The 24,225-nt window shown below is 46.0% G+C and overlaps 1 protein-coding gene across 4 annotated transcripts in view; it reads left to right on the top strand.

Moving 5' to 3' along the window:
- Nucleotides 1–24,225, top strand: part of PLEKHA2 (pleckstrin homology domain containing A2) — a 122,044-nt gene that overhangs the window by 46,148 nt on the left and 51,671 nt on the right. For 2 of the 4 annotated variants that reach the window (XM_075601211.1, XM_075601210.1), the window contains exons 2-5: nucleotides 2,866–3,026; nucleotides 9,100–9,156; nucleotides 12,848–12,896; nucleotides 13,436–13,533. In XM_075601211.1, the coding sequence (XP_075457326.1) occupies nucleotides 2,889–3,026; nucleotides 9,100–9,156; nucleotides 12,848–12,896; nucleotides 13,436–13,533 (342 nt within the window). In that variant the 5' untranslated portion in view covers nucleotides 2,866–2,888. The remainder of the gene's footprint in view (nucleotides 1–2,865; nucleotides 3,027–9,099; nucleotides 9,157–12,847; nucleotides 12,897–13,435; nucleotides 13,534–24,225) is intronic. The other 2 variants (XM_075601212.1, XM_075601213.1) reach the window with 2 other exon arrangements.

Below are 24,225 nucleotides of genomic sequence, written 5' to 3'. Positions count from 1 at the left end.
CACCTCCACAGCAGCATGTCCTCAGCGCTTCTCCCAGCCAGGCACCTCCACAGCAGCATGTCCTCAGCGCTTCTCCCAGCCAGGCACCTCCGCCACTGCATGTCCTCAGCGCCTCTCCCAGCCAGGCACCTCCACAGCAGCATGTCCTCAGCGCTTCTCCCAGCCAGGCACCTTCACAGCAGCATGTCCTCAGCGCTTCTCCCAGCCACAGGTTACCTCCGCCACAGCATGTCCTCAGCGCCTCTCCCAGCCAGGCACCTCCGCCACAGCATATCTTCAGCTCTTCTCCCAGCCAGGCACCTCCGCCACTGCATGTCCTCAGCGCCTCTCCCAGCCAGGCACCTCCGCCACAGCATGTCCTCAGTGCCTCTCCCAGCCAGGCACCTCCACAGCAGCATGTCCTCAGCGCTTCTCCCAGCCAGGCACCTCCACAGCAGCATGTCCTCAGCGCTTCTCCCAGCCAGGCACCTCCGCCACTGCATGTCCTCAGCGCCTCTCCCAGCCAGGCACCTCCACAGCAGCATGTCCTCAGCGCTTCTCCCAGCCAGGCACCTTCACAGCAGCATGTCCTCAGCGCTTCTCCCAGCCACAGGTTACCTCCGCCACAGCATGTCCTCAGCGCCTCTCCCAGCCAGGCACCTCCGCCACAGCATATCTTCAGCTCTTCTCCCAGCCAGGCACCTCCGCCACTGCATGTCCTCAGCGCCTCTCCCAGCCAGGCACCTCCGCCACAGCATGTCCTCAGTGCCTCTCCCAGCCAGGCACCTCCACAGCAGCATGTCCTCATCTCCTCTCCCAGCCAGGCACCTCCACAGCAGCATGTCCTCATCTCCTCTCCCAGCCAGGCACCTCCGCCACAGCATGTCCTCAGCGCCTCTCCCAGCCAGGCACCTCTGCCACTGCATGTCCTCAGTGCCTCTCCCAGCCAGGCACCTCTGCCACTGCATGTCCTCAGTGCCTCTCCCAGCCAGGCACCTCTGCCACTGCATGTCCTCAGCGCCTCTCCCAGCCAGGCACCTCCGCCACTGCATGTCCTCAGCGCTTCTCCCAGCCAGGCACCTCCGCTGCAGCATGTCCTCAGCGCCTCTCCCAGCCAGGCACCTCCACAGCAGCATGTCCTCAGTGCCTCTCCCAGCCAGGCACCTCCGCCACTGCATGTCCTCAGTGCCTCTCCCAGCCAGGCACCTCCGCCACTTCATGTCCTCAGCGCCTCTCCCAGCTAGGCACCTCCGCCGCAGCATGTCCTCAGCGTTTCTCCCAGATAGGCACCTCCGCCACAGCAGCATGTCCTCAGCGCCTCTCCCAGCCAGGCACCTCCGCCACAGCATGTCCTCAGCGCCTCTCCCGGCCAGGCACCTCCGCCACAGCATGTCCTCAGCGCCTCTCCCAGCCAGGCACCTCTGCGACTGCATGTCCTCAGCGCCTCTCCCAGCCAGGCACCTCCGCCACAGCATGTCCTCAGCGCCTCTCCCAGCCAGGCACCTCCGGCACTGCATGTCCTCAGCGCCTCTCCCAGCCAGGCACCTCCACAGCAGCATGTCCTCAGCGCCTCTCCCAGCCAGGCACCTCCGCCACTGCATGTCCTCAGCTCTTCTCCCAGCCAGGCACCTCCACAGCAGCATGTCGTCAGTGCCTATCCCAGCAAAGCACCACCACCACAGCATGTCCTCAGCGCCTCTCCCAGCCAGGCACCTCCACAGCAGCATGTCCTCAGCGCCTCTCCCAGCCAGGCACCTCTGCCACTGCATGTCCTCAGCGCCTCTCCCAGCCAGGCACCTCCACAGCAGCATGTCCTCAGTGCCTCTCCCACCCAGGCACCTCTGCTGCAGCATGTCCTCAGCGCCTCTCCCAGCCAGGCACCTCCGCTGCAGCATGTCCTCAGTGCCTCTCCCAGCCAGGCACCTCCGCCGCAGCATGTCCTCAGCGCCTCTCCCAGCCAGGCACCTCCACAGCAGCATGTCCTCAGCGCCTCTCCCAGCCAGGCACCTCCACAGCAGCATGTCCTCAGTGCCTCTCCCAGCCAGGCACCTCCGCCACTGCATGTCCTCAGCGCCTCTCCCAGCCAGGCACCTCCGCCGCAGCATGTCCTCAGCGCCTCTCTCAGCCAGGCACCTCCACAGCAGCATGTCCTCAGCGCCTCTCCCAGCCAGGCACCTCCACAGCAGCATGTCCTCAGCGCCTCTCCCAGCCAGGCACCTCCGCCGCAGCATGTCCTCAGCGCCTCTCCCAGCCAGGCACCTCCGGCACAGCATGTCCTCAGCGCCTCTCCCAGCCACAGGTTACCTCCGGTGCAGCCACAGCCGCAGCCAGGACACATTTTTACATTTCCCACGCACGGTATGGATTCATGGCTGCAGGTGACTGCGCTATGTCCTGCGCGTTGGAGCTGCCCTGTGGCTAGCAGAGGCACTGAGGAAATGCTGCAGTGGAGGTGCCCAGCTGAGAGAGCGGAAGGCGGTGACGGTGAAGTGACAGGCGGCGACTTGCCCTGCGATCCGCAGTAATGTCGGCGGAGCACCGGTGGCGATTTGATTGTGGCCAAATGACCCCGGCCAAGGGTCCCTTTACGTACATACAATGTTGGGTGATTCCAGGTGATCAGGGACAGGCTCAGACAACCGTGCGTTTATATACCTAAAACCTGAATATTACATCATATTCAGCCAGGAGTTCAGCCTAAATTGTTGATCATATAAAAGATAGATTTGATTTGGGTTTTTAAGGCGACCCTCATTTAACTTTCATGAGGTTGATTCTGCTGATGTTTTTAGGGGCAGATATGTGTAAGACAATGATGATATGATCGCATCTAAAACACCAGTGTCTTAAGCGGGACCCCAATGACCTGCAGCTGTGTTTCTGTAGGGTGATGCGTGGAAGAAGCAGGGATGCCTTATGTGGATCGGCAGAACCGGACCTGCGGGTTTTTGGATATTGAGGATGGAGAGAGCGGAAGGTTTCTGAGAAGATATTTTATCCTGGATACTCAGGCCAATTACCTCCTGTGGTACATGGATAATCCCCAGGTAAAAATGACTGCCCTGAAGAGTTTATAATTGAATAGAGGAAGGGATCAATCAATTCATCCAGCTGAGGCTTTGTTTTTTATACTAGTGATTAATATATTGTAAGAAATACAACTCTGTACTTCACGTTGTTTTGGGGGGCATAGAAACGCAAATACACGTGAATGTGTATTGATGTAAACAAATCAAACTGCTGTTCAATATATATATACCGTATATAAAATAAGATGATAAATGACATTACATGTTACAATTAACTCTAGTTATAAAATAATACTACATGTCACATACTGATACATTTTACCCTCCTGTGCATATCTTGTGTTCTTGAGGCGGTGTTTCCATCACTGCATCATTCTGGTCTTCCCTCTGGAGCTGCTTCCTGGAACCTCTCGTCTTCTGCTGGAAAAGCTGCTCCCGCAGCTCTCTGGGCTTTAATAACAGTTTAGGGGGTCTTACTCTGAATGAAACATGTGCGCAAATCCTATTGGTTAGGAAGATCCCAATCAATCCTTTCCCCAGTTAAATTGACAACTGGCTAAATGAGGAGACACTGGTCTTTGGGGCCAAATTGCTGCCTGGCGTTTTCATGGCACCACTGTAGATACAACTGTTGATTACCATGTCTTTGAAGTGCAGAATAGTTTCTCGCATGTCTATCAAAGTGCAAATTACAATTAATGCTTGAGTTTCACATGGTATCTTGTCATTTGTTCACACAAAGGCATATAAGATACAGACATATATAAATATATATTCAATCATAATAAATATATATATAAACAGAAGTGCATGTTCCATAGCACAGATATGTAATAAAAAGTGAACATTTCAGTCAGGATGAAAACACTCAATACTATAAATGAAACAATTACACTATTACCAATGGTGAATCCTGAGAGCAAAGTCCTGCTGAATGATGTTTGGATTGAATGTCTCACTGTATTTAATGGATTACGTGGTGCAAAAATGAAATATTTGAGCATGAATCCAAATGCAAGCAGGAAATTGTGTATCAGCGCAGAATGATTTATCCCATGGCGATGTTACAGGTAGGAGTATGCACTCAAATGATAGCTGTAATAGGGGATCCGATGTTTAGCTGGGTCCTGAGGCTGAAATCCCCTCTTTCCAGCACAGAGGATAAAAATGCCTCTAAGGGGAAATCAGTGTTTCACAGCAGCTGGGATCAGCTGGAGACTTTGAAGACTTTTACATTTTCAAAGTCTCCAGTTGATCGCAGTTGCTGTGAAACACAGATTTCCCCTTGGAGGCATTTCTATCCTCCGTGCAAATATATTGTTTATATTGACTTAAGTTTTTATTCCTAATTCACCTTTGCACCAACGTTATTATAATTGTTTCATTTGCACTATACATTATTTTTGGTGAACATTAATTATACATCACTAAGAATATTAACAATCAACCAGTTACATGCACATTGGTTGACACGCTTTTCACATATTAGTGAGTACTGTAGCGTGACAGACACAAAAACCCGACGTTTCGATCCCACAGAGGGATCTTCTCCCCAGGAAGAAGATCCCTCTGTGGGATCGAAACATCGGATTTTTGTGTCTGTTACAATACAATTCTTTATACACTTGCTGCATCTCTTTGCTGTTCTGCTGCCCTGCTGGATGGTAACGTTATATATGTCTGTGAGGAACCCTAGAGATCCAATATACCAGCGGTGCGCAAAGTAGGTGCGCGACCCCCAGGGGGGCGGGATATTTTAATTAATTAAATGGCGGGGGATCGCGTGAGGCCCCTGTAACTGTTTACTTACCGGGACTCAGCCGCTGTGTGACGCGTCGCCATGTGACGTGACGTCACACGGGTCAAATGACGTCGCGGGTCACGTGACGCATTATGTCACATGACCCCGCAGCGTCATCAGACACAGATGAAGGTAGGCGGGGGGCGAGAGACAGGGGGGCGCAGCACAAAATGTTTGCGCTCCCCTGCAATATACCGTCACAGCAGAGATAATCACATAAAAGTGGTTTATTGGGTCCAAAATGCACACATATGCCTACTGTATGGCTTAGGGCATATGTGTGCACTTTGGACCCAATAAACCACTTTTATGTGATTATCCCTTGTGCTGTGCCGGTATATTGGATCCCTAGGTTTCCTCACAGACTTTAACTATTTACCCTTTACCGTGCACCACACTTGCCTCTGCTGAGGCTTTTTTTCATTGTGTTCTCTCGTGTTCTCTCTCTCTCTCATGTTCTCTCTCTCTCTCTCTCTCCACATTTTCGAGGTCAGACAATTTGCAATATCAAACCACAGTTCATGTTGCAATTACAGACTTCATTTCTTACAATATCTCACTGAGGTTTTATAGATTAGTGATTAACACAGGTGTGGATGCAATGTGACACAGATTGATGTACATACAAACACACATACTGACACACACACAGTCACACACACACACACACACACACACACACACACACACACACACACACACACACACACACACACACACACACACACACACACACACACACACACACACACACACACTGACAGTCACACACACACTGACAGATACACAAACATCTGCCCAGCCTCCCCCCTGCCACAAATTAGCTGCACTGTCAAAAATAAGAGCAGGGGTGTTCGTTTTCACAAAGTTTTCACCCCTTCCGCCCCCCACGCTGTTTGTTCGCTTCCCCCCTTTGCTGGAGTAGCGGCCCAGTGCTAACTGACCTATCAGCCGCCACCGCACCCGGCAACAGCGCAACCTATTTTTTTCCAGCAAAGCAGGATGTTGAGCCGCGGCTGGGACTGAGCGGCCAGTCAGCATGGTGCTGCAACACGGGCGCCAGGAGTACGTTTTTATGAATGATGATCATATCCAGGGCTTTTTCTCAGGGGGAAGGAGGTGGAACTCAGGTCCTGTACCTTTTTTTCCATAGACGACGTAGTAAATGTTAAAGCATTATTGTGATAATCTAAAAAACGTATTTTTGTTTTATAGTACAAGTAAAATGTGGGGGGTGTAAAACCTGCTATAGAAATCACAGGATGCTTTAAAACTCATTAAAAATGGCATTTAGAGTTGAATACAATTACAAACAGTGACTATTATCTAATGCAGCGGTGCGCAAACTGGGGGGCGCGAGCAGGAAGGACTGCGCAGCGCTGATCTAATGCTACAGAACTGTTTTATAAACACGTGTTTTGCTGCTTTAATGTATCCCAAGGAGGTGTACTAATAGACTAAGAAATCATTGATCTCACTGATGAAAAAGAAAAACCCCAATGCAAAAAAGAAATGTTAACTTGGTGACGTGCCCTATCCTTGAAGTTATACGGACACGCATCTTATTTTGATTGTTCTGTTGATCCAGAGGAAACAAACCAAAACATTTGCCAATTTTGTCTAATAAGGGGAAAAAATCCTTCCGGACCCCAGATTTCTCTCTGGATCAACATCCTTCCTATGTTTAATTTATTTGGCATATCTCTCCAAATTCTTTTTTCCTACAAAGATGTCTAACCTGATGATCTACTACATCAAGGATTTACATAATTTCAGTGGTTGATATGTCTCTTCGAGGCTTCTTATAGACTAGTGGTTGATAGGTCTCTTCGAGGCTTCTTATAGACTAGTGGTTGTTGATATGTCTCTTCGAAGCTTCTTATAGACTAGTGGTTGATATGTCTCTTTGAGGTTTCTTATAGACTAGTGGTTCATACCTGTATGTCTCTTTGAGGCTTCTTATAGACTAGTTGTTGATGTGTCTCTTCGAGGCTTCTTATAGACTAGTGGTTGATGTATCTCATGGAGGTCTCATAGATCAGTGATTAACATATCTGACGCTGATGCATTTTCATAGACTAGATATTAATGCATCTCATTGACCTCAGAATTATCATATCCAACAGAAGTGTTCTCATAAAGTAAGTATAAATGTACATCAATTAGGTCTTCTCAGACGCAAAAAAAATCTATGTAACAGATGAATATTAACTTTCATAGACTACAAATGATTACATCTCACTGATGTTTTCTCACAAATTAAGTATTAATGGGTAGAGTAAATGTATATAAAAGAGACTAAGGATGAATGTGACTAACGGGTCTTCTCATACATCTAGGTGGAACCAGGGCCGCCAACAGGGGGGGACAAAGGGCACTAGCATCCCGGGCCCCGTGAGGCAGGGGGGCCCGGCCGCCCGGTCCCCCTGCGCGGCCGTGAATTTAATGAAAAAAAAAAAATACTGCACCCGGCACCGGTCTCCATGTTGGCAGCGCCGGAAGTGAGCTTCCGGCGCGAGAGGGAGGTCCAGCGTGGGCGGGTGGAGCATCGTGGCGCAGCGCAGGTGCCTGCAGCGGGGCCGGTGGCAACTGTTGTCACCAGCCGACGGGCCCCACGCAGCACCACCACCCCGCAGGACCGGGCCGTTCGGCCACCCCAGCACCATCGCACGGACCGGGCCGGCCACACACCCCCCCCCCCCCGGGCCATCCCACCACCCATCGCAGCATCGGGGCCCCCCGCAGTCGCAGCCACCCCACGCAGTCGTCGCCACCTCCCGCAGTTGTCGCCCCCAGCCTCGGCCCTCCCCCCCCCCAGCCTCGGCCCCCCCAGCAGCATCGCAGGACCGGGCCGTTACGCTATTCTCCACAGCCGCCGGCAACCACCGGGGGGGAAGGGTATTTTTTATATGTATTGGGGGGGTTGGGGTATTTTTTTATATGTATTGGGGGGGTTGGGGTATTTTTTATATGTATTAGGGGGGTTGGGGAATTTTTTTATATGTATTGGGGGGGTTGGGTTTTTTTTTTTATATGTGTTGGGGGGGTTGGGGTATTTTTTTATATGTATTGGGGGGTTGGGGTATTTTTTTATATATGTATTGGGGGTTTGGGGTACTTTATATATATATGACTTTTTTTATGTTGTTTATGTGTGTGTATGTGTGTGTATATATATATATATATATATATATATATATATATAATATATACATGTACACACACACAGATACACACACACACACACACACACACACACACACACACACACACACACACACACACACACACACACACTCCCAGTAAGAGATTATATATATATATATCTTACTGGGAATGTGTGTGTGGGGGGGTTATATGTATTGTTTTTTTATATGTATTGGGTAGGTGGGTTTTTTGTATGCATTTGGGGGGGGTTGTATATACTTGGGGGGTGGGGATCTTTTAAACATGTATTTGGGGTGGGAAGTTTTGTGCATTGGGGGGTGGGAAGTTTTTTGGTATATATCTTGTGGGGGGGGGGGGAATGAGTGAGCGTGGGGTAATTAACAGAGGGAGGGAGAGAGAGAGGGGGTGAGTGAGGAAAAGAGAGAGTAAGAGGGAGAAGCAGGGGAGAGAAATACATACGAGGTGGGATAGTGAGATGGGGTGAGAAGGGAGAGAAATACATGCGAGGCGGGATAGTGGGATGGGGTGAGATGGAAGGGAGAGAAATACATTGGAAGGGGGGGGTAGAGAGGGGGCTCATGAGGTGTGAAATGGGGAGGGGGGGGCGGCGGGCAACACCGCCGACACGTTTGGGGGGGCCCTGCTTAAAATGTTTGTCCCGGGCCCCACGGTTTCTGTTGGCGGCCCTGGGTGGAACCTTCATGTTGACTAAGAATGAATGTGTATAACTAAGGTCTTCTCATAAATTAAGGTTCGATGTATGTAACTGGAGGTTAACTGTATGTAATTGAGGTCGTCTTTTAGACTAAGAGGCTTTTTCAATAGGCTCTTAAGTGGTCGATCAGCTGAAAGCTCCCATTGACTTTATTTTGAGTGTTTCAGAGCTTCTTGAGTAGGCTCCTAAGAAATCACGTACAGTTTTTTCCTGAGGTCTTCTCGTTGACTAATAATTCATGTAGAGTGTATGTAACTAAGTTCTTCTTATAGACTAAGAACGAATGACTGTACTGCTTCATAACAAAGGGTTTGCACAGTGCCTGAGGATGAATGTATCTCACTGACATCTTTACATCATAGCCTGATGTTTAATGTATCTAATGACAGACATCTCACTTTTTCTAGAACCTGCCCAATGGAACAGGAGCAGTCGGAACTTTGAAACTGACATATATATCAAAAGTAAGGACATAGTATCTTTAAGTGTGAGGGGAGGGTGTGTGGGGGGGGGCTGGGCTCTTTATACAGTGTAGTATACAGTAGTTTACTTCCCACTCCGAAGAACCAATGCTATAATACAGAATACAATACAGGGAGAAGAGCTGACACTAATATAGATACAATACAGGGAGAAGAGCTGACACTAATATAGATACAATACAGGGAGAAGAGCTGACACTAATATAGATACAATACAGGGAGAAGAGCTGACACTAATACAGACATAATACAGGGAGAAGAGCAGACGCTCTAATACAGATACAATACAGGGAGAAGAGCTGACACTAATATAGATACAATACAGGGAGAAGAGCTGACACTAATATAGATACAATACAGGGAGAAGAGCTGACACTAATACAGACATAATACAGGGAGAAGAGCAGACGCTCTAATACAGATACAATACAGGGAGAAGAGCAGATGCTCTTATACAGACATAATACAGGGAGAAGAGCAGATACAATACAGAGAGAATATCTGACACTAATACAGATACAATACAGGGGGAACTTCTGATACTCTAATACAGATACAACGCTCTAATTCACATAATACAGTAGAGGCAACTCTTATTCTAACAAAAACCAGTGGCAATTCCCCAAAAGACCCAGGTACACCCAGGTACATTCTGAATACATGCCTTAAACTTTCCTTAAACTAGCCCCAGCATTTCTGCATTGATTAATGGCCTATCAGATTAACAGCGGGGGTCCCTGGCAGTCCCATTCAAACTGAATTGGACTGCCAGTGATCCCTGCTGTGTTAATCCTATGGGTCGTTAGTCAATGCAGAAATACCTTAAACGTGCCTCAAACTAGCCCAGAACATACCCAGCACATACCCAGCACATACCCAGAATGTAACCCGGCTAGTTTACAGCAAATGTTAGAATAAACGTTGCCTCTACTGTATATACATTTTTTTATATTTCCCTTATAGATATCTTCCTTACTTTCCAATAGCAATATTCACTGTCAAACCCTTTTCTGATTTCCAATCATAGAGAAACATCCATGTCATATACTACCTGTGGGGGCATCTTAAATATGTCCGCCAATGTTAATTAATAAAGAAAAACTTTAAAACTGAGCCCAACTGTGTGATCTCTGCAGCATTCATACCTAGTTAGGGCTGATCCCTTTAAGGAGCAGTTCCTCCCAATATGACATATTTTGAAAGTGAGTTGTTTGACGCCCAAAAGCTGATCAGCAACCTTATTCTTATTTTTTTTCCTAGCTGTTTTTAATTTAAAAGGCCCCAAAGCCTGCAGTAAAGTGTCCACATGGCAACTCCGGATGTTTATCCTCATTTTCTCCACTTCACCAGGCAGCACTGAGTTGTTTTAAATGCAGACTACAAAAGGTCTGATCAGAAAAATATGTCCTCTCAGATAGGGCTCTTTAGGGCCTACTAATGTCACTCAGTGAGATTGGATTAGCAGTTATAGTCATCTAGGTTTTGGGGTCATGTTTATGAATAAAACCCAGTTTAACGAAGAAAATATAGAGGTAATTCCGGACCCTGTATGGTACAGTATGGGGAGAAATCGTAAAAAATAAATAAGCATACAGGCTGTCCATAAATTACTCACCCTATTATAATCCTTCATAAATAGTAATGGGGTGAATAATGTAAGGACAAATAGCCTCTTTAACAAGGCCCCTAAAAAGAGCAGCGTGTGTCGCATATCCCGTGGGGTTTGTTGTTGGACTTTTGGGAATTCAGTTTTGGGGCTAAGCCCTTAATAAACATCCTATATTATGACATTCCAGACGCTAGAGAATGGGTTACCCAGCGACGCGCTTTCACTGTATTACAGATCCTATGAAAGTGGCTAAATGGGATTCAATAAATCGACTTTCTTTTAAAGCTTTGCACACGGCTCCAAACTCTTCCTTTGTCCACCCCCCTTCCCCTCCCTTCTTGTAAGAAGCAGACGCTGCTTCCTGTCGCTGTCTGACATCACATACAGATATTTTTAGGGCTTTCATTTTTTAATTTTAGTTTCTATTTTAACCACAGACATGTTACTTCTTCATAAAAAAAAAAAAATCACCCCTTTAAATCTCATTTAGCAACACACACGGGGTTCGGAATAATGTTTAAGCGCACAGCTGTTTAATCCCTTCGCTGCCACCTGGTATGGCTCCTACATGGTGTAAGGCAGGAGTGGTCAACCCCAGTCTGCACGGGCCACCAACAGGTCAGGTTTTCACAATATCCGTGCTTCAGCGCAGGGACAGTCGTAGACTGGTTGAGCCACCTGTGCTGAAGGACGGATTTCCTGAAAACTTGGCTTGTTAAGGGATCAGCCCTAAATCGGGAGAATGCTGCAGAGATCCCATTATCTCATTAGTTATAAGGCGTTTCCTAGGGAATTTACATTCGGGGCCATATTTAAATAACCCAGCAAAAATGATTGGATGTGGATATTTCTCTGGGGTGGATTTTATAGTGAAGTTTTGGGACTAAGATAACAATGGGAAAGTAATGGTCATTTCTAAGAGGGGAATATTTCTGAATCCCGTCAGTGGGACAGGGGAGTACCAGGTACTGACATTCATATACATATTACAGGCTCTTTTGTACAGAAACATGAAGTAAATGTGTTTGAACCAGGGAGAAAAAGCAGAAGTTTGTATGAGGAAGTCGGCGTTTATTAGCAAACACATCTTTATTGGGAAATTAGTCTTGAACATGCCAGTACATGCCCTGCACTTTAATGAATGCAATTCAAATATGTGCATACATTGTACATGTGTATGTATATATTATATTTATATATACAGTATATACAGTATATATATATATATATATATATATATATATATATATATATATATATATATTTTTTTTTTTTTTTTTTAATTTTATTTTTATTTTTTCAGTGTCTTCTTGGGCTAGTCAGTTTTTCTACCTGTGCCTCAGGCCCCCAAATTAGAATGTAAGCTCTGTGGGAGAGGGACTCAGTGTGCCTGCAACATTCCATGTACCCTGTCAGCACTATATATAAGCAACAATATTATAAACAATATGTAATATTTAGACACATTAATATTTATGTATGTATGTATACAGATATATATATATATATATATGTATATATATATATATACACACACACACACATATATTTCTGTATACATACATACATAAATATTAATGTGTCTAAATATTACATATTGTTTATAATATTGTTGCTTATATATATCGTGTATATATATATATATATTATTATTTTATAGGATTATTATTTTATACACCAACACTTATTTATTTATGGGCCAGCTGTACTGCTAATGTTATATTATCAAAAATAACAATTCCACTTTCATTTAAATATATATATATTGTGTAAAAGGCCCTGACTCCAGTGTTTTTCAGCCATACATTTTGTAGAATTATTTAAAAACAATTGTAATAGGTTACAGTATTACTGGCTGCTTTATGTATGTAAGATCTCCAAGGATTGCATTGTAATGAAAAAGTGTATGTGATACATGTTTTGATATTTAGATCATGGTATTATACTATGAATAAAGGAGTTTAAATAGAAAACCAAGGTGTCACATGGCTAAGCGCTTTCATCTTATTGCTGCTCCGAAATATATGTGGGGCTGCAGAAATAATAAAGTCAACTTTGGTTCAGGTCGGGGTAGCTACTGTGAAGCAGAAAGCAAAAGTGACATTTTGCTTTGGTGAGTATACTTTCATATTACACTTACTGCAAAGGTCAGACAGCAAATTCTATTATTGCTCGCCTGACTCCTCCTATAGCTCCTTATAACCTGTCCCTATGACTCCTATTGCTTCATATAACTCCTTCTATTGCTCCATATAACCCCTCCCTATAACTCCTCCTATTGCTTCATATAACCCCTCCCTATAACTCCTCCTATTGCTCCATATAACCCTTCCCTATAACTCCTATTGTTCCATATAACCCCTCCCTATAACTCCTCCTATTGCTTCATATAACCCCTCCCTATAACTCCTCCTATTGCTCCATATAATCCCTCCCTATAACTCCTCCTGTTGCTCCATATAACCCCTCCATATAATGCCTCCTATCACTCCATATAATTCCTCCCTATAACACCTGCCATCACTCCATATAACCCCCTATAACTCCTACTGCTTGGTATAACCGCTCCATCAATTGCTTTCTGTGAAGAAACAAGATAAAATGAGCTTAATGTCTGTAAGATTTTTCACCCGATGCTCTTATTTCCGTTAGTTATAAACGCCTTATCTCAGCGATATTTTATACAAGCCAGTGACCAAAAGGATCTGCAGGGATGGGTGGAGGCCTTAAACTCAGCTAGCAAAATTACTGTAAGTACCTGCGCTAACCACCCTACTATCTGTGTGTCTACCACTGAGTGATGCCCTTCTGTCCTGGGCTTCCTGGGGCTCAGTGTGCTTATACAGGCAGATAAACTCAACTCCTTCTTCATGCAAAATAGAATCCTCCTTGACTTTCTGATAAACGTTATTCACCAGCACAAACAGAAATGAATAGAAAACGTTTGGGGATGCATAAATTAGGAGAAGATGTAAAAACAGTACTGACAGGAAGAGCAGTTGGGGAGACCCCTTAACTGGCTGCAAGCTTTGAAAAAGCAGAACTCAGCAGTGCTGGCCAAGAAGGAGACAGGGCAGGACTTTACCTAGTGCTAGGGAAGGGAGGAACAGACCAAAACCCCAGGGATCTGGGAGGGGTAGTTGCTGATGCAATACGTTTGACAGTTATAGATAGGGTGACCAGACGTCCCAGTTTAGCCGGTACAGTCGCAGTTTTTTGGACTTTGGTCCTGCCTTTAAAAAAAAAAAAAATGTCCCGGGTATTTACCTGTGTTTGCGGGCGCGCATGCGCACGAACGGCTGGCAAGCGCCGATGGTGCATGCGTGGCCAGCAACTTGCCTGCGGCTCATGCACATACGTAGTGAGCGCTCGGCGTGCGCAATGGGTGCTCGGCAATCGCGAGAAATTTGTCCCGGGAAAAATATGGTCGCCCTAGTTATAGCACACTCTACAAAGTACCAAAGGAGACAGAAACTAGGGTAAGGGTAATTGAGAAACAACAGGAGAAAAACACAGAGCTGAACAGATGTGTACATTCTATACATCATGATACAGGAGAAGAAAAATACTGCCAGTGTCAGGCTTTTATTAAGAAACAGAATAATGTCCATGTTTTTTTTTTGAAGAGGGCGATCCCAACTTTTAAGATGCTGACCCTGTGGGGGAACTCACGGGGGTAATGTTGACCCTATGAAGATGATCCTATGGAAGGTTATATAGGGTTACTGCTGTGTGGTAAATATCCCAAATATCTATGAGGCAAATAAAATGTATAACAGGTGATCCCGTTAAAGTTTATAAATCGACTGATGATTGAAATATGTAAGAAGGTGAATCCATTAAAATATGAATGGGAGGAAATTGATGTGTGTAAGAGGGCCATCCTATTAAAGTGTATAGGGCTAACTGGTGTGTAAGAGGGCCATCCTATTAAAGTGTATAGGGCTAACTGGTGCGTAAGAGGGCCAACCTATTAAAGTGTATAGGGCTAACTGGTGTGTAAGAGGGCCATCCTATTAAAGTGTATAGGGCTAACTGGTGCGTGAGAGGGCCATCCTATTAAAGTGTATAGGGCTAACTGGTGCATGAGAGGGCCATCCTATTAAAGTGTATAGGGCTAACTGGTGCGTGAGAGGGCCATCCTATTAATGCGTATTTAGGTAAGTGATGTTTGTTAGAATGTGATCCTATTAAAGTGTATTTGAGAAAGTGATATGTGTTAGAGCAGGGGTGCGCAAACTGGGGGGAGCGAGACTTTTGGGGGGGTGCGGCGGTAACAGAGGCCCCACGCTGGGAGCGTGAGGCCTCTGTAAACGTACTTATCCGGCTTCAGTCCACGCGTCTCCATGGGAATGCGGCGTCAAATGATGCCCGTTGCCATGGAGACGTGACGTCAAATGACCCACAGCGTAATTTGACGCCACATTAGAGGTATGGGGGGGGGGGCGCGACCCAGGAGGAGAGCAGGCAGGGGGGGACCCAGGACGTTGTTTGCATGCCGCGGCTGTAAAATGTGGGTTTGTGGCTTCCGTAATACTTTGCAGTAACGATAGGTGGCGCTGGTGTCTATTTAACCTAAATTCCATGAACACTATTCTGAGGCTATTGCTACAGTAAGAAAATGAAGAAGGACAAGGTAAGGAGGGGGGCGCAAGCAACGGGGGAGAGCAGGCAGGAGGGCGCAGACTGAAAAGTTTGCGCACCCCTGCGGCATATAGTATCCAAACTCTCCTATGCACAGTATCTAGATCTACAGAATAGCAGGTTGAAAAAATGTGTGTATGGCAATTGTATCTTGCCTTGCTATAAGTATCAATTCGAAGGACTACCCCTGACATGGACCTCTGTAACCGCCGCGCCCCCCCCCCCCCCCTGGAAAATCTTCGCCCACCAGTTTGCGCACCTCTGCTATATGGTACTCACCAGTCAATTTGCTACAAAACTAATGTTAGAACATTAGAGATTCGTCCTGGACCAATTCTGAGTACTTTAGATAAAGTGTGTGTGTGTGTGTGTGTGTGTGTGTGTGTGTGTATTTATATAACAATTATTAAGGTTATGGTGGGTAAAAAAAGTGACAAAAACCCTCCACAGTAAAGCATATAGCAACTGTAAATATTACTGTATGTTCATTTGCATGTCTTAGACAGGTCTGCAATATATATGTAGGTATAAGTAGCTATTTATAGTAATAGCACCCTAGACTACCTCATAGTAGTGTGTTTAGATCTATACACACTTATGTGATCTGAGATACACTGATGCTCAGGATTGTACACCATCCTACCATCATTGTGTGTGTGTATATATATATATATATATATTAAACACCGTATTGTTGCTATATTTTCGCCTTTATTTTAAAACCGTCAATAAAAGTTTGACATTTTAATTTAAACATCATTGCAAAGGTCGTAGTGTCCTGGAACCAGATTCCATATTCTCTGTCTCCCTTTGCAGCTCATGGGATTCATTTCTCCCTAGTTCAGCTGCCTGCTATTTTCCCTGTCCCAGCAGCTAGCTGCATGTGAATAGGCAACATTATTGTTACATGTTGTTTACACAGCCTGTGTTGGTTGCCTGCAATCTCCTATTCTCCTAGCTGAGAGTGGGCTATTCCTACCCCTCTGTCCTTGCTGACAGTTAGTATAGTCTCACTTCACTTCTAGTGTGACCCTTGCCCCTCACTTCCTTTTCACCCTGGACTCTGAGTGAGTACCTGCCTGCTATTTACCCCAGCAAGGCCTTTCTGTTTTACACTGCCATACCTTGATACACTGCACTTCAGACATAGAAGCACTATCTACCTACACTACATCTGGAAGTACCTTTCTTCCTGTGATTTTTCCTCAATAAAACTGAGAAAGACAAAAGGACTTGTTGTGCTTTGAAAGAGGGAAGGCATGAGGTAAGCTTACTGGAACTATTCATACATCATTCGTGTCCCTGGTTTCAGGAAAGTAAAACAGAGACCGTGTGTTGGGGAAATCACACAGGAGCTGCTACTCAAAGACTTTATGCTAATACAGAATAGTCTCTGCACCCCAGGACAAGCAAGCAGCTTTATACTGCCAGACAGTTCAGCAGACTTTATACAGCAAACTGCACACAGCCTGCAGCCTTACAAACAAGCAAGCAGATTTACACTGCTCACAGAGCCTGCAACTTCACACAAGGCAGCAGCGCTGCAGTCAGACAGTGCATCTTACACAGAACTTTGATTGCCTTTTTTCTGTTTGAGTTCACACTCTGCACAGCTCCATAGCAAGGAGCTACCATCTCACCTACCCCTGCGAACGTCCCCACGGCTAGCGCCACCAAGGGCCATGCTACCGGACACCCGCCAGGACACGGGTCAGAGCCACCGGACACCTGTGAGTACAGCCACCCCTACGCTGAACGCTGCAGGACACCGCTCGGCATCATCTGAGACAGTCGCCCATCGCTGACCCAGGTAATAGACCGCACGCCACACGCACTGGCTAAAGGCCTACACACACCTACAGCATGGCAGAACTCAGTTCCTCACCAGACATCGCACAGGAGAGTGACCACTCAGACACAGAGACCGCCGCGCAACTGCAACAGGCGCAGGCAGACGCAAGGCCTAAACGGACAGTCACACTGACACAGAAGGCCCGCGAAAAATATGAGACTGACATTGAAGCGCACCGCGCTAAATTAGAGTTGGCCTGGGAAAGAACCACGCTTGGGATACGCAATGTCGCCGGCGCTGGCAATTATGTACAACAGCTCGAGCAGGCAATAACTCAATTAAAGATAGATCACGCATGCTACCAAGGGCTGTCAGAGGCATACGTCACTTACTTGGCCAGGGCTAACACCGGCGAAACCCTGCAAGAAAGGGACCTACAGCATAACATTGACTTGACACGTGACAGCCGCATGCGAACCTCTATCACGGAAGCCGAGAGTAAGAGAAAAGACCTTTTGCTGGAAACCGCATCACAGGGCTCAAGAACATCCAGGCATTCTTCAAGGTCAGCACAATCTCACGTGTATAGCGCAAATGCAAACGCCAACAAGGCGCGAGCCACCACAGAGGCCGCACGTGCCAGGGCTACATACGCACAGAAAGAGGCAGAAATGAAACTAGAAAGGACCCACATAGAAGAGGATGAGCAGACAGCCGCTGCCACCACTGCATGGAAAAAGACAGAGGTGGACGTTAACCTAGAGGCTCTAAATCAAGAGAAGGAAGCTGCTGCCGCCATAGCCCTAGCCGAAGTCTTAGAAACAGCCGCGCAACAGGATGGCGGGGAGCAACCGTACAGACGGATAGCCTCAGAGGATCCAGCCCAACGCACTGAAGACTACGTAAGGAGCCTCTTCAGCGTAAACACCAGCGCACCATCTCAACGCGGAGGGAGTGACTCTACAGACACCGAAGACTTGCTAGGTCCACGAGGAGAAGACGCTGCTCCGTCAATGGTACATGCTGCCTGGGATAGCCACACCCGCAACAGTGATCCACACGCCAGCGCGCACACGGATGCACTACAAAGGGCTCGCCATCCAGGTACACCCACACAGGAAAACACAGCCCCTCACACCGACCAGCAGTCATCACGCCAAGGAAGAGGCGACCGCACGGACCCTCCCAGCAACTACCTCAGAATGTGACCAACACGCCGATGCCTCAGGCCTGACAGACATGGCCAAGTACATGATCCGGCGTGACCTGGTGCAAATAGGACTTACCAACTTTGACGACCGTCCCGAGAACTACCGTATGTGGAAGTTCGCGTTCAAGGACACAATGAAGAGCCTGGGCGTCTCAGCTAGGGAAGAACTCAGACTGCTAGCCAAATGGCTAAGAAAAGAATCCATGGAACACGCGAAGAGACTCGGGGCAGCAAATGCGAACCACCCCCAAGTAGGTCTTGACCTAGTATGGGAAAGGCTAGAAGAGTGTTACGGCAGCCCCGAAGCAATCGAAGATGCGCTCTTCAAAAGAGTCGACAGCGTCCCCAAGATCACATCTAAAGACTACTCGAAGTTACGAGAGCGTGGGTACCTGCTGCAAGAGCTGGAGTTCGCAAGGAAAGACCATTCCTTAACAGGTCTCAACGTCTTGGACTCAGCTCGTGGAGTGAGACCCATCTTGGAGAAGCTACCCTACAACCTCCAAGAAAGATGGATTTCAGAAGGCTCCAAATACAAAAGGGAGAAGCAAGTCGCCTTCCCCCCATTCTCATTCTTCTTGAGCTTCATCCGCGAAGCAGCAAGGACAAGGAACGATCCCAGCTTCATCTTGGGTGCGCAAACCACACACAGTGCAAGCAGCCTGAGGAATGAGAGACCAGTGGCGAGGTACGCTAACACTCAAACACCCATCTCGTTCCACAGGACGGACATGTCCCCCACGACCCAAACTACTCCCGATCAGTCGGTCGCCGGAGACGAGGAAACAAGGGACCCAAACAGGGAATGTCCCATACACAAGAAGCCACACCCACTTAACAGGTGCTTTGGGTTCAGGATGAAGTTAACTGATGGCAGTTAACAAAGAGACGCAAAGGGGTATCGTCAAAATACGTGGAGACGTTCTCGTGCAAGAGAAACGTTCCGATGACCTAGGATGTACAGCGTTCCAGACAACAAGAGACGGTAAGAAACAAGTACCATCGATGGAAGATGGAGAATTCCAGAAGTTAATGGATAAGGAGCTCTTCAAGGACAGATCGGGCAGTTTGGTGACCCCGCTACCATTCCATTCACCAAAAAGACGCCTCCCAAACAACAAAGAACATGCCATCTCTTGGCTCACTTCGCTCCGCTGCGACCTACAAAGGAAACCGGAGACCAAACATAACTTTGTGGCCTTCATCCAGAAGACATTCCTTAGCGGCCACGCAAAGCCAGCACCTTCACTGAAGGAAGGCGAAGAATGCTGGTACCTCCAATCAGCTGGGGTCTTCCACCCTCAGGAACCCGATCAAATCCGGGTAGTGTTCAGCTCCAGCGCTCAGCACCAGGGAGTCTCCCTGAACGACGCCCTCTTCACTGGACCAGACTTGACAACCTGTCTTCCAGGAGTGTTGATCCGCTTCCGCAAGGAGCCAAAAGCCATCTCCTTCTGCCAAACACCAGGTGATAGGCTACCACGACTGGCATACCTACAAGGGGATGCACTCTGTAGGTGAAACTACAGAGACAAAAGGACTGTTCTTCCATAAGTTTGAAAAGAAACAGGACCAGAGACTTTTGCAAAAGACATTGTGGTGCACCCAGCTAACCTGGATCGGTGCATCCGCTTGGCATCCTTTGCCAAAGAACCTTGGCCAAGGGACTTTGAAACCAGTGATACCGGCCGGAGTCACATCGCTATGTGGACACGAACTTTGCATTGTTATGTTTGTTGTACTGCACATATGTTCCACATGTTCCAGGAATATAGTGGTATCTCCAGATACCAGACGGGGAGTGCCCTGGAACCAGATTCCATATTCTCTGTCTCCCTTTGCAGCTCATGAGATTCATTTCTCCCTAGTTCAGCTGCCTGCTATTTTCCCTGTCCCAGCAGCTAGCTGCATGTGAATAGGCAACATTATTGTTACATGTTGTTTACACAGTGGTAAACAACTACTCCGCAGTGGTTAGTGCTGATGGGTCACATAAATAAATAACTGCAGGGTAGCCAAGGTTTGGTAAAGGCAACGATGCAAAGATCCAAGTATTGTCCTTCAAAGTATCCGCAAGGCTGTACAACCAGTGTCTAGCACTTTCCAGCACTTCCTCATGTCGGAGCTGGAGGAGGGGTCAGGATCAGGCTTCACATAGGAGGTGAATGGGGCCTCCTCCTGAAACTGGACGAGTAAGATACGAAATTCTGGCTGCAGCTTTCAACAAAAGAAAGTAATTTAATACGCGCACTCCTGCATTTTGTACATATTATTGTATGAAGCAGGAGCACAGTCAACTCTGTACCTGTTCTATGCAGTAGCTATAGGTACTGTATAATTAATTCATATTGAAGTTCACTAACCAACATTATGCAGAAAGAAATCCACACCCATTATAATACCTTTCGTGACACAACATGAAGATTGTCTTATGCTCTTTCTTCATCTTTCTTTGTTATTCTGTATAAACGCAGGTCCCCTTTGTCATTGGTACTTGACTGCCATCTTCAAAATAGACATTTCTAGCAGCAGGACGCTAAATTGTTGCTCTTACTTAACCAATGTTAAACAAAGCGAGGGAGGTGTTCATGGACCGTAAAGAGATACCGCAGGACAAAGATAATCACTATATGTGATCTGTATTATCTGCCAGGCACACACTGAACTGCAATTAAAAGAAATAAATCCTTCCAAACCGCGGGATGTGATTCCATTGCCTGCCCGTGGCTGGACCGCAGTACACAAAGTGTTCCAGTGGGTCGAGTCCCGCGCCTTGTCACGGTACCAAAGACAGTATTGCTACCTCTGTATCTGGTGGATGGGGATGAGTGATGTGTGTAAGAGGGTGATCCTACTCAAGCATATGAGTGTAAGAGGTTGATCCCAATAACGAGGATTGGGCAAGTGATGTGTGTGTGAAAGGGTGATCCTATTAAAGTGTATTGAGGTAACTGGTGTGTGTAAGAGCAGGGTGTGCTTATGAAAGTAAATGTGGGTGTCATGTGTTGGCATACATCCTAGAGTTCTTAAGGAGTTAAGTTCAGTAATAGCCAAACCATTACATTTAATATTCAAGAACTCCATTTCCACAGGCTCAGTACCACAATATTGCGTAAAGCAGATGTGGTGCCTATATTTAAAAAGGGCTCTAAATCACAACCAGGGAATTACAGACCTGTAAGCCTGACTTCAATAGGGGGGAAGCTACTTGAAGGTTTAATACGGGATAATATTCATGAATACCTAATGGAAAACAAAATTATTTGTAGTAGTCAGCATGGATTTATGAAGGATAAATCATGCCAAACTAACCTTATTTGTTTCTTTGAGGAGGTAAGTAGGCATTTAGACCAGGGTAATGCAGTTGATCTGGTCTACTTAGATTTTGCAAAGGCTTTTGATATGGTGCCAAACAAGAGGTTAGTGTACAAAATAAAGCAAATTGGACTCAGTAAACATATTTGCAACTAAATGCAAGTGAAAATTAAGTGCAATATAGCGCTCGCGTGACAACCTAAATAAATTAAACTAATTAAACAATATGTGACAATAATAAATAAAACCTGTGTAATAGAGTCCGAAAAAGAGTCCTTTGAGCTGCCCAAAAAGTTGCTCTGGTTATCTCACAACAACTGATGGATATGAGAGTGGTAAACCTCTTGTGGCACTGAGGAAAGGAGTTGCCTGTGAAGTTCAAATGGACTGTGGAGATTGTCCTGTTCCTTGAATTATTACCTCAAGAGAAGGGAGACAAAATATGGAAAGACACTACAATAGTGCATTACCCAAGAAACATAAACATTGGATATGTAGACTGAGCAATTTAATAATCCAAATTGGAAAGATAAAAGTATGTACAACTGTACATCAATTAGTAAAAAATCTGAGTGCTACAGCACTCTGAATAAAACTTTGCTCCGCCGATAGGAAAAATTGGAATCCTACTCACCAAAGGTGACTAGGACATACGTCTTAAATGAATGGTCTTTACCTGATCAACACCGCTCGCAGTGAGGTGCAACACGCCAGTGCCTCGAGGAGATCCGCCTTCCGTGCTCGAAGTCCAATACTTCCGGAGTCTCACCGATCGGCTCCTCTGCTGACGTCACCGCTAGTGTCCAATGCTACGGTGTCCTTGCTACGCCAAACTTGTCCAACGCGTTTCAAAACTCCTAATTGTGGGTTTCTTCGTCAGGGATGGACTTCGAGCACGGAAGGCGGATCTCCTAGAGGCACTGGCGTGTTGCACCTCATTGCGAGCGGTGTTGACACTATTGTAGTGTCTCTCCATATTTTGTCTCCCCTCTCTTGAGGTAACAATTCAAGGAACAGGACAATCTCTACAGTCCATTTGAACTTCACAGGCCACTCCTTTCCTCAGTGCCACTAGAGGTTTACCACTCTCATATTTGCAACTAGATTGAAAACTGGTTGAAGGATAGACAACAGAGGATTGTCATAAATAAAACCTTTTCAGGTTGGGCTAAAGTTGTAAGTGGAGTACCTCAGGGACCCCTGCTTTTTAACTTGTTTATTAATGACCTTGAGGGTGGCATAGAGAGCAAAGTCTCCATCTTTGCTGTTGACACTAAATTGTGTAAGGTAGTAGAATCAGAGCAGGATGTAATTTCTCTGCAGAAGGACTTGGAGAGACTGGAAACGTGGGCAGGTAAATGGCAGATGAGGTTTAATACAGATAAATGTAAGGTTATGCATTTGGGAAACAAGAATAAAAAGGCAACTTACAAATTAAATGGGAATAAATTGGGGGAATCCTTGATGGAGAAGGATTTTGGGTGCTTGTAGACAGCAGGCTTAACAATAGTGCCCAATGTCATGCAGTAGCTGCAAAGGCAAACAAGATCTTATCTTGCATTAACAGGCAATGGATGGAAGGGAAGTAAACATAATTATGCCCCTTTATAAAGCATTAGTAAGACCACACCTTGAATATGGAGTACAATTGTGGGCACCAATCCTAAGAAAAGACATTATGGAACTAGAGAGAGTGCAGAGAAGAGCCACCAAATTAATAAAGGGGATGGACAATCTAACTTATGAGGAGAGGCTAGCTAAACTAGATTTATTTACATGTATACTGTACAGTACAAATATATTCGGGGATAGTACAAGAAGCTCTCAAAATAACTATTCATCCCAAGGGCAGCACAAAGGACTTGGGGGCATTCTTTAAGATTGGAGGAAAGGAGATTTCACCTGTAACAAAGGAAAGGGTTATTTACAGTAAGGGCAGTTAAATTGTGGTATTCATTACCCATGGAGACTGTGATGGCAGATGCAATAGATTTGTTCAAAAAAAGGTTGGACATCTTTTTAGAAGTGAAAGGTATACAGGGATATATCAAATAAGTAAACATGGGAAGAATGTTGATCCAGGGAATAATCCGATTGCCAATTCTTGGAGTCAGGAAGGAATTTATTTTTCCCCTTACGAGAGATCACTGGATAATGTTTCACTGGGGGTTTTGTTTGCCTTCCTCTAGATCAATATACTGTAATTACGGATATAGAATAAAGTATATGTCGTCTAAATTTAGCATAGAGTGAACGTGATGGACGTATGTCTTTTTTCAACCTCATCTACTATGTAACTATGTAACTATGTAACTATGTAACTATGTAAAGAGGTGATCCCATTAAAATATATGAAGTAACTGCTGTATGTAAGAAGGCAAGTCTTACTAGAAGTGAATAGTATTTCAGCAAGCGCCAGTATACCCCATCAACCAAAACTCTTCAACTTGTTCTTCAAAGGAGTCAGATCGTAAAACATTT

The sequence above is a fragment of the Ascaphus truei genome, chromosome 5, assembly GCF_040206685.1.
Source record: "Ascaphus truei isolate aAscTru1 chromosome 5, aAscTru1.hap1, whole genome shotgun sequence".
Classification (NCBI taxonomy): domain Eukaryota; kingdom Metazoa; phylum Chordata; class Amphibia; order Anura; family Ascaphidae; genus Ascaphus; species Ascaphus truei.
The sequence above is the reverse complement of the archived record's forward strand: the minus strand, read 5'-3'. Positions and strand labels throughout refer to the sequence as shown.